Here is a 10673-nt window from a genome sequence, read left to right on the forward strand (position 1 = left end):
TAAAAGTAGGCCTACAAATCCTCTTAAATAAGATTTCCACTTAAATTGTTTGGCTACTTTTGAATGTTGCCTAATGAAGTAGCCTAGCCCTAGGGCCGTTATAAACTCCAGTAGGCCTAATGTATTTTCAATTGTGCCACACAGTTCAATGAAATTCAATAGGCTACCTACAATCAAAGATCTAATATGTGTGCTATACACTGCCATATATTTTGCCTAGGTCTACTTACACCCAGACTGATAATCTGTATGATTACTAGATTACTTGTAACTTCCAGTTGCAAAATGAACAGAATAAACAAACAAAAAAACATGAGAAGTCTGAATAAGTGACTGTCCTTTAGGAGGAACTGAGAGCACACACATATACACACACACGATTGCTGAGAGTGTTGAACGATAAGTGGTCAGCAGGGAGTCTGGGTGGGGCCGGCATGGTCCTGGTGGGCAGTGGGATCACAGACAGACGGAGCTCAGCTGGCAGGGGAGGCCAGCGAAGGGCTCAGGTGTCCCCCAGACAGGCCGTCTGATGGGGAGTGGGGGCTCTCCACTGAGGGGACATACAGGATGTTTGGACACTTTATCCCCAACCTTTCTTATGTGTCTGTTAACATAATGCAAGCCTATATAAAGCCTTTTTTGGGTTGTTGTTGGTATTGTTACAGAGCAGTGGGCTTTGTATTTTTTATAAATCTGTTATAAAGCCCTTATAAGACCACAATGTTAATAGAATATGCTCCCAAAAGTAGCGCTATTAATGGGGCTATAACAAAACCAGCAAGAGGATGTGAACCGGTAGCACACTGGCAGCAGTTGGTCTAATTATAAGGCTAACTAGACCCCAAAGTGATATAAAGTTGCTTAGTAGATAAAAAGTAGATGGTTGATAGTAACATCTGATCTGAGTCCTCCCACATGTTTGGTAGCTCACCAAGCTGTGGTTCAAAAGCATGCAACAGCTGTAGGCTGCAGCTTCATATGGTTTCCTCTCAGTGGGAGGATACCATAAGAAGGTGAGGAGGGAGACACCCCACAGCTGTCAGATATCAACTAGGCTTCAGATCTCCTGAGGGTTCTGGAGTGAACTACAAGGAAATGTAAAATGCCAAACTCGTGCCAAAAGTAATGGCCAAACAATGCAATCTCTGTGTCGGGGCGTCTCACAGGGGACGCTGCTCCGGCAGATGTTGCTAAATTTGACTGCGAGGCGGCCAAAGAGGAGTAGTGTTCTTCAGGGCCCGCGGTGCACACTCATGGGTGTGGAGGCCGAAATGACGCACAGAGAGAACATTGTAATCCACACGACGAGTGTTGCCAGACCCCACAGCCATGCCCCTCTTTATAATACAATCAATAGACCAGACCCTGGTCTGTCTGCAGTCATACAGGGGCAGCAGGCTCTCAGCCTTTTGTGTCGGAACAGGAAATAAACTAATACATTCTATCAAGTACAGCAGAAATCTAACAAAAACATGGTGAAAGCATGTATACAATAATTGAAGTTTCTAAAATCCAGAATGATTTTGGACTAGATGCTGATGCCATTCATGGTAAGCAAATGTACTGGAGAGTCACACTGCAGAATGCAACACAGACACCTAGTGGTTATATATGGTATTGCAAGTACTACATTCTTTGTACTTCTAAATATACATTTCCCTCATATTGCTACTGTATATCAGAAGAAAAGGAGCTCTGTCTACACTGAGTTATTTTCTGCTGTTATAGACAAGTCCACAACCCACTCATAAAAAGAAAACAATGTACTTTTGTGATAAAATTTATTCTATAACAGTGAGTAACTAAAACTGCAGAGTTCTCATTACAAGATAATCTGAACTTTGTCAAACTGGTACATTTTATAAAAATTAGGGAAATATAATCTACATAGTCTAATAGAAAACATGGATCTAACTGCATCATTTGGTAAGAGTAGTGAAACTGAAAAAGTAGTGAAAACTGGTAAGTGCCTAAGAAAACAACTTCAAACCAATACACAAATAACATTGAATAATTGTGCTTAAGCTGCTCTAAAGGAAAACCTCTTAAAAGGAGTGGCAGACCTGCCAAATGTCCAATACTTCAGTGTTGAACACACAACACACTTGTGATTAAGGCTTGTTTGGTTGGGAGAACACTCAATGAAAAGTCACAGAAAACCTTAAAATAATTGGTTAAACATACCAGCTGGAATGTGGATAATTTCATGGTTAAGTTATAAATACTGATATCTGATATCTGTTTGTTACTGTTGAGTAAATGAAGAGAAATGAAAAGAAAAAAGCGAACCGAAAACCAACCGAAAAAAAAAAGAAATAATTGAAAGTGCACAAAACGTCACAAGAGTGATCAAAGCCCATCTTCAATAAATCCACAGTCTTTTCCCAGAGAGTGAGTGCCTTACCAAAAGCAACTAGTAAACAAAGTAGTGTTAAATGAGGCAAGGTCTTCCGTGTCTTTCTTTATGTAAATCTTGTACCGGTTATTCCTCCTCTTCTTCCTCCTCCTCTTCCTCCCCTCCTCCTCCCATAACCTCAACTATGAGTTCGGCCGTGCATGTCGCCTCCCCCAGGTTGTTCACAGCCTTGCAGGTGTACTTAGCGTCGTCGTCACCCGACACGTCGGAGATGACCAGGCTGCAGTTGCCGTCCTCGTCATAATCGATCTGGTGGTGCCGCGTCTCTTTGATCGGCTGCTCGTCCTTGTACCACACCACCTCGGGGTCCGGGAAGCCTAGGGAGGGAAAGGACAGCCACCAATTGGTCATGCTTTGCTGTGCAAACAGGATGTTGACTGTATTACAGATGCAACACAGATCAAAACAGATTAAACTTGTTTGGCCCTAATCAGAGTTAATCTGTGACCCACATCTGTGAGGGAATAGGATTAGCCTGCATGGCATGAGGTGTTCTCACTCTGGAGGTGCTTCATTGGGTTGATATGCCTATCTGGATCCAGACAGAATATTTCCAGAATATTCTTAATTGGCTTAATGTAAGCTCATTGAACGTGGTATTATTTGTGTTGCTATTCGGTATGGACACCTTACAGACTGTTTGTTGATAAACTGCTTAAGACAAGGCATCTTCATTAACCCGCGAGAGAGTCCCATCTGAACCTTACCCTCGATCTTGCATTCGAAACGGGCAGCGCTGCCTTCCACCACCTCCACGTCCTTAATGACAGAGCCAAAGCTGGGCTTTACAGGCGTCCTGTTCTCGGCCTCTATGGCTTCCAAGAATGGGCTATCCTCTGTGCAAAAGTAGAAAGCACAAACCACTAAGAAACTGCACTATTTCAAAACATTTCACTCAGAAATGAGAGCACTTCAGTTGGGTTGAAAGTTGGTGTACTGGAGGGTTTTTGTTCTGTTTTAGGATGCACATCCCAAAAGTGCATTAACAGAGGGGCTGAGAGAACTCTGGGTGACATTAATAAAACAACTGGCCCAAGCTGGGATGACATGGCTGCTTCATGTATTTAGAAAAGAGTGAACTTTGTTGACATGCCACCTTCTGTGGGAGATCCCTTCTTGGCATGGAGGCCAGCCATCATTGCCATGTTGGACAGTCTGCCAATGGCCCGCAATGCATGTCCCGTTTTCTGCCAAGGAAATGACAACATGGTCAACTCACTTCAGTGGTACAAATAAAGCACTCCTAAATTCTAAGAATACGTTTTAATATGCAACTTTCTGCCAGACTAATATTCACTGGAATTTTCCATAGCAGCTCAATTTCAGTTTGAATGAATTCTACAGAATTCCCTTTTAGCTGGAAGCAGATGATGACATTCTACAGAATTCCCTTTTAGCTGGAAGCAGATGATGCAAGTTTCCTGTTGTATAAACAAGTGGCGTATATATTTCACTATTTCACACGAAAAGCTATGGAAGTCAAGTTAAATGTCGAAATGTTAAAGGTGCAGTCGGTGGTCATATGGCCACAACATTTTTTTGCCACATTCAGCAATCATCTCCTCTGGTCCGCTAGCTGCCCATTCCGTGAGTACACTGTAAAAACTCTGTAGGCAGCCCAGGGTTCGAAAACTGGAAACAAACAAAGTGGGGGCAGCCTGCTCCTCAAACAAAAACGAAAAAGCCTGTGTGGAGTTTTTCTGGGAATACTGAAGGGAGGGGTGAGCTACCTCTGGTATATTTAATTTGGTCCTTGGTTAAAATCTATGTTGTTTTGGACAAAAGTGTAAACATAAACATAAACAAACATGACTCCCTGCACAATCGTTGACTGCACCTTTAAGTCTCTTTCAAGGTGCACAACAAGTGACCAATGAACATTTTGAATAGACACAGAAAGCAAAGACCTTCAGAAATATCTATTTTAAGCAGAACCATCTATTTATTTTATCCATTTCAACAGCTGGATTTCCAGACGGACAGAATGCTCAGTTCAATTTTACTTCTGAAACCCTCACCCCACCATTAATCATGGAACAGATCCCTACACTCAGCACAGATGCCCATGAGTCTGATCCCTTCTCAGGGAGACTTTCCAGTTACCTGCCATTTTCTCCTTAAGAGGTACTTTTTCATTCTCTCTTTGGAGAGCGCCTTGGCCTCCATAGTTTTGGTGTCCTGTTTCATCCATGGGTGTTCTAGGCACTGATCACACGTCAGACGGGCACTGCAAGAACCCACAAGTCATATGAGAGGTGGTGTGTGAGAGTGAACACATTGCAAACAGAGATTAATGTGTGTGCATGTGTGTGTGTGTGTGTGTGTGTGTGTGGGGGGGGGGTGTGTGTGTGTGTGAATTAACATCTAGCCTACCACTGTGGCAGTGAATCAAAGATCCCCCTGACACGTAAGCTAGTACAACACTTGTAACACTGATCAAAGCCAGAGACACAATGTGGGGAGGTTCAGCAGTGATGGCCCTACTTCTTATCCTTCTTCAGGAGCTGGGTGATGAAGTCCTTAGCCGAGTCTGAGATGTCATCGAAGGCCTCATCTTCAAAATCCCAGGTAGCTGAGGTAACATTAGCCAGCGTCTCACCGTCATTATCCCCCATGAATGGAGACAGCCCACTAACCCTGAGAGAGATAGAGAAAAAGAGGGAGAGAGAGAGTAAGTGAATGAAGAGTGATGTAGAATCCAACATGCATAATCTGAGATCATTTAAGTTTCAACAAAAAGCTGATATTATATATAAGGGCTGAGCTACACCAGGCACGTAACTGAAGCGTTCCGTTCGCATTGCGTCTGCTGCAACAATTAGCTTCCACTATAATCAATGGAAGTAGCTACACGTACGTTCGAACAAAATAGACCATTCATCTAAAATGGATTTTACGCGTCGCGAACGGAACTCTTCAGTTACGCGCCTGGTGTAGCTACACTGTAAATGTTAGTGTATGGTCTTGCATGTGGCCTAACTGAAAAAGTTTGATAGTATTGCATCTGTTTTGATGTCAGGAAGAGGGTTAAGGACTCTTAAGGATAAGATCAAGTCTAGCTTTGTATATTTATGCTATGGAAAAACAGGCATTCATTAAATCATGACTGTGCAGTAAATGTCTGAGATATGAGAGCTGCAGGCAAATTCAATGGAGAATTATCTATTGTTAGATCTATCAGCAACAATTCCTAATGTAAACAAAACCAGATAATGTATGAAAAATTCACATGAATTAAACATTAAGCCATTAGTGATATCAAAGGCGATAATAGAGTAGCAACAGAGTAGCCACATGCGGAATACAGATGGTATTCATACTTTTCCATTTGAAAGGTATAAGATAAATTATGCCTGATTTTACAACAATGTACAAAACATAAGAACTGATATGTTAATTAGGCCTAAGCACTAGGCCTACAGTAATCACAGTGTTTGGTCATAATGCATAAAACACACCACATTTACTGAATTTTTCTCATATACTGTACAACCTCTGATGAAAATAAGAAAAGACATCTATTTGTAATGTTTTGAAAGTCAGTGGCATTGTAAGTAAATAGTATTTATTCTGTTTGGTAAGAGGCTTTTAAATTGTGTTTAAATTTAATTCTAGACTGTGTTTATCTCGGACGCCACATTCAAAAAAGAAAATCCAATAGAGGATCTCCAGACCAGAGTGAACCCAATAACTTTTATGGGAATGCAGTGCCTAACTACAATACTCCACCCTGGATGGAAGATCATATGAAGAGTTTGGTCAGGCTATTTAATTATTTATTTCAGGTAATATCAATCAAATTGCAGTTTTGTTGTTTTGACTGAGTAAAGATAAATCAAATAACAATACGCAATTACAGTTTGACTAAAATTACTTTGAAAACAAAATGTAAAAAAAAAAATAGTTAAGATAAGTAAGCGGCTTCGGGCATATCTCTCAGATGGCAATGCCCTCCTGCAACATACACCGCACTGCAATGCCATCCCCTGGCACAAACAGGTGCCACTAGCATCCCTAATTTCCTGTGGCTCAGTTTCTGTCTACGCATGGGCCCTCATGGTTAAAGTTCTGGGGGCTGGCTGTCTGGATGGGGCCAGGGGCTCCCACAAATCAGTGGCTGATGGAGACGATAGCGTCTCAGTGCAAACACCGGGAAGCAGAGTTATGTGGACAGAGCCGGGGCGAAGTGGGGCGCTGAAGGGGAGCCACGGCGCTCAAATGGGGCCCCCTGTGCATGGTGTGTGGGATGAGAGGAGAGGAGAGGAGAGGAGAGGAGAGGAGAGGAGAGGCGAGGAGAGGCGTGCCGTCGGATCCGTTTACGGAGCCTATAAGCGTTCCTCTGAAGTTCCCGCCAGGGCTGCAGTGTACATAAACCTGGGCTTGGAGCGGGCCCCAGGACCACCTGGTAGCAGACGTATGGTCCAGTATGAAATCAGAGCCGCATGGCGTTCAAAGCACCCCTTCTCCTCCCCATGTGGCTGCCGTATTACGATGATTAAGTGGATGTGTGAGCATTGACACAGGGAGATATATTTCAGAGGGTTTTGTTTGTTTCAAGTGAGACCATGAAAAAATAAAGCCGTCCCCTGTATTTATTCATTATTAATTTTGCCTGTATGTTCTCTTTTTTTTAATGGAAATCAAAGGCTCGAGACTGAACAGGAAAAGGCAGGCAGAGGACAGACGATTACACAAATTCCTTCTCTGGCCATCCATGACCAGTGTACGCTTGAAAGAACAAAGACAGCAGACTGTGGAGAAGCAAAGGTGAACATCTCCTTTCATCCCCGCAAGCACACTCATACTTACAGGATGTAGCAGATGACCCCTATGCTCCACATGTCTGTGGGGTAACCAATGGGCTCATAGTTGATCACCTCAGGAGCCACAAACTCGGGTGTTCCAAAAAGAACTTTGAGCTTTCCCCCACCTCCTGTAGTACATCAAAAAATGCACATAAAGATAAATGCTGCAATGTTATTCTATAAGTTATTATGCTGTTATATTTTTATGCTTTAGTAACACTGTACCTACTGTCACGCCAATAAAGCAACATTGAATTGGATTTAATTGATAAAGTATGTTTCAGAAGATTGCTACAAACAAGTCTACAATGCTGAGTCCTGAATATTATGAAGAAACTATCAATGTCCACATTGTACGTATCAAGCATCATAGCCAAAGTTTAAGCTGCATGGTACCTGCTAATGAAAAATTTTGGAAAAATCATGGAAAAAAGCTTCACAAAGATCAGGGTGAAGTCAAGTTACCTAGTCTACGGGCCAGGCCAAAGTCAATGAGCTTAATCTTGCTGCCCGTCTTGTTGACACACATGATGTTCTCTGGCTTGAGGTCGAGGTGGACGATCTCTTGCTTGTGGATGAAGTTGACGCCAGCCACAATCTGCAGCATGTACTTGATCACCTCCCTCTCGGACAGCTCAAAGTCCTCGTCGATGATTCGTTCAAACAGCTCTCCCCCCGAAATCCTGTGAGCCACCACATTAGCATTCAGTTATGTCCACAAATCAGAACGGTTGCCATTTACAATTGCTCATGCTGAAGGCAGGCCGAGGGAGACTAAACTTGTGCATGAGGTCAAGCTTTTGTGTCAAGAAAGTTAAGTGTCCTGTTTTTCTTCACTGGGAAGCCACTATTTTTAACTTTGTCTGCATATTTCACATCCTTGAGAAAAAGCTGCTCTGCTTTCCTCAGCCATATTTAAATCAACAGTTTTCCATTCAGCGAGTCCAGCGAGTCTAGGCATGGAATGCTGGGTTAGTGACAGTGCCAGAAGTACACTGGGCACTGAGCACGTCTGCTATGATAGGTATTTATGATTTCAACATACATGGCATTCAAAGCAGTGCGCAGTCTGCTGCAAACCTGAGTGATAATGAAATGACAAAACAATTGTCACTTAAAATAATAATAAAAAAGAAGGATTACAAAAGCATACAACTGGCCCTTACAAAGGCTTCTTGGAGGCTAGTACAGATGGACTCTCAAGGAGGAAAGGGTACTCACATTTCTAAAACCATGACGATGTTTGCCTCACACTCAAATGCATCGACACACTGGACCAGCTTGGGGTGGTGAAGGTTGTTCATGATGCCGATCTCATCCCTCACCTCTTTCTTTTCTTTTTCTGAATACGCTTTGATGAACTTCCCAGCCCACACCTTCTTAGTGGATTTTTCGATGAGTTTAAATACTGTTCCAAATTTCCCCCTTGAAAAGTATATCAACACAAAATTCCAACACATATCAGCTAACACATTTAGTAAAGTGAAAAGTTACTTTTTCCTCTGAAAAGCAAACAAATTATTGTCAGGATTATAACCATCCTGAAACATATAATACATTTAGGCTAAATGAAAATACGTATAGAGAAGCACTTGATTAAGAAATCTATGTGGGCGTTCTGTCTTTGAGCACTTTAAGCACAAAACAACAACATTGATACTTACGCTCCTAGTCTATCTTCTACGTTGTAGAGATCTTTGACATTCACATCAGTTTTGATGGACACCGTTTTATAGTCTGGCACCTTCTCATTTTCTAAAAGAACCATGCCACAACATATTTACAGTGAACACAATGGTCTCTCATATATAAACATATAAAAAATGTTCATATCTGAAGTAGGCACATACCGTCATCAGATACCTCAGGCTCCTCCTCTGGCTCTATTCATTATAAAACAAAACAAAACAAAACAAAAACAAAACACTGTTACAAAGAACTCCTTATAACAGTACATTTTTGGTCTTGTCTAAGGAGCTCCAGCTGATTTGAAGACTGTTCCTAAATTGGCCACAAGGAGGAGCTCACCCTCTTCTTCCACTCCCACAGTAACCGCGACAGATTCTGCACTGGGCTCCCCGGTTCCATAGATGTTGATGGCCCGCACGCGGAACTTATACTCCCGGTCTGCTGTGAGGTTCTGGACGTAGTAGTAGGTGTTGGTGCAGGACGCCAGGTCCTTCCACTTCTTGGTCACAGAATCCCATATCTCTAGGTTGTAGGACTGGACCGCACTACCACCGTCGTAGGACGGGCCGCGCCACTGCAGGGTGAGGGTGGTCTTGGCAATTTCCGAGATGGTGGGGACACGGGCAGGGGGGTCAGGTTTGTCTGAGAATCACAGAAAGCAGGGCTCGACATTAATGGTTGCCCGGTTGCCCTTGGCTACCAAATTGTTACAAGGCAACAAGATTTGGCAACCAAAACCTCATGCCTGGTTGCCAAGCTGGCAACCACTTTTAACCACTTTTAAAAAGTTAACGTTGAGGCCTTAACAGAGATCTCAATCCACCTTGTGCTTTCAGTGGTGCAGTTTACATGCACAACATCTTAACAGCATTTTGTATGTCTCACATAAGATACATAAAAATGACAAAGCAGACATAGTAGCTAGCTTTATAAAACCAGGTGTTGCTTGTGAACCTGTCAGAAGTCTCCATAGAGACAAACATGTTTTTCTTCAGACACCTGGAACAACACAATGAGTTTATCTATGGGGAATATATACAGCTCCCTCTGCCTCACAAATGTCAGCTCCCCTGTGGTACCACCGCACAGCTGTTGTGATGGAGAGGACAGACCTACATAACTGCTGAACTGACTGCTGCTCAGTGGAGGCTGTTGCCTACAGTATGCTCCCTTGAAAGCACAGTACATGCGAGTAGGTAGACCTCCACTCTTGCTCTTGAATTTCCCCTGGGGATCAATAAAGTATCTATCTATCTATCTATCTATCTATCTATCTATCTATCTATCTATCTATCTATCTATCTATCTCCCTATGAAGCGTAATCTGTGGTGGACAAATCTGATTTTTCAGTGGATTCACCTTTGGCCTTATAAACCACTGCTCGCCTGCTAGGCACCGACTGTATGAACTCTCATAACTCAGACAGACAGGATGCATTTCACTGCAGAAAGGGGAGGAGAACATTCACTCAAATGCACTAACTAACAAGCAATGAAGTGGCTGCGTTGCCGTTAAGCCAGGGTCTCGTGGTCTCTTTGAAGTGTTAATAGTGCTCTTGGAGGGAGGGAGGCACATCATAAACAGGCCATTTATGGGGACCGGCATAATAATGGATGGAGCTGCTCCAGAAATCCCCGATACTGGGTCGGGGCCTACTTCACAAGAGTCACAAGAATGGGAACAGCTTCCCCCTATCTGGCCAGTGGCTCACATCTCTGCACTGTTGACCGATGGCTTGTGGAAAGTGGAGCACCTCCAATGA

At 43.0% G+C, this 10673-nt stretch overlaps 1 protein-coding gene across 1 annotated transcript in view; it reads right to left on the bottom strand.

Annotated features, from left to right (window-relative positions):
• Nucleotides 1–1764: 1764 nt before the first annotated feature.
• Nucleotides 1765–10673, bottom strand: part of mylka (myosin, light chain kinase a) — a 45323-nt gene continuing 36414 nt past the window's right edge. The window contains 11 exon segments of the mRNA XM_048239499.1: nucleotides 1765–2733; nucleotides 3124–3252; nucleotides 3513–3603; nucleotides 4520–4643; nucleotides 4901–5053; nucleotides 7226–7349; nucleotides 7687–7904; nucleotides 8443–8646; nucleotides 8886–8976; nucleotides 9072–9104; nucleotides 9250–9552. Coding sequence (XP_048095456.1) covers nucleotides 2483–2733; nucleotides 3124–3252; nucleotides 3513–3603; nucleotides 4520–4643; nucleotides 4901–5053; nucleotides 7226–7349; nucleotides 7687–7904; nucleotides 8443–8646; nucleotides 8886–8976; nucleotides 9072–9104; nucleotides 9250–9552 — 1721 coding nt within the window. The 3' untranslated portion in view covers nucleotides 1765–2482.

Source organism: Alosa alosa, chromosome 3 (genome assembly GCF_017589495.1).
Source record: "Alosa alosa isolate M-15738 ecotype Scorff River chromosome 3, AALO_Geno_1.1, whole genome shotgun sequence".
Classification (NCBI taxonomy): domain Eukaryota; kingdom Metazoa; phylum Chordata; class Actinopteri; order Clupeiformes; family Clupeidae; genus Alosa; species Alosa alosa.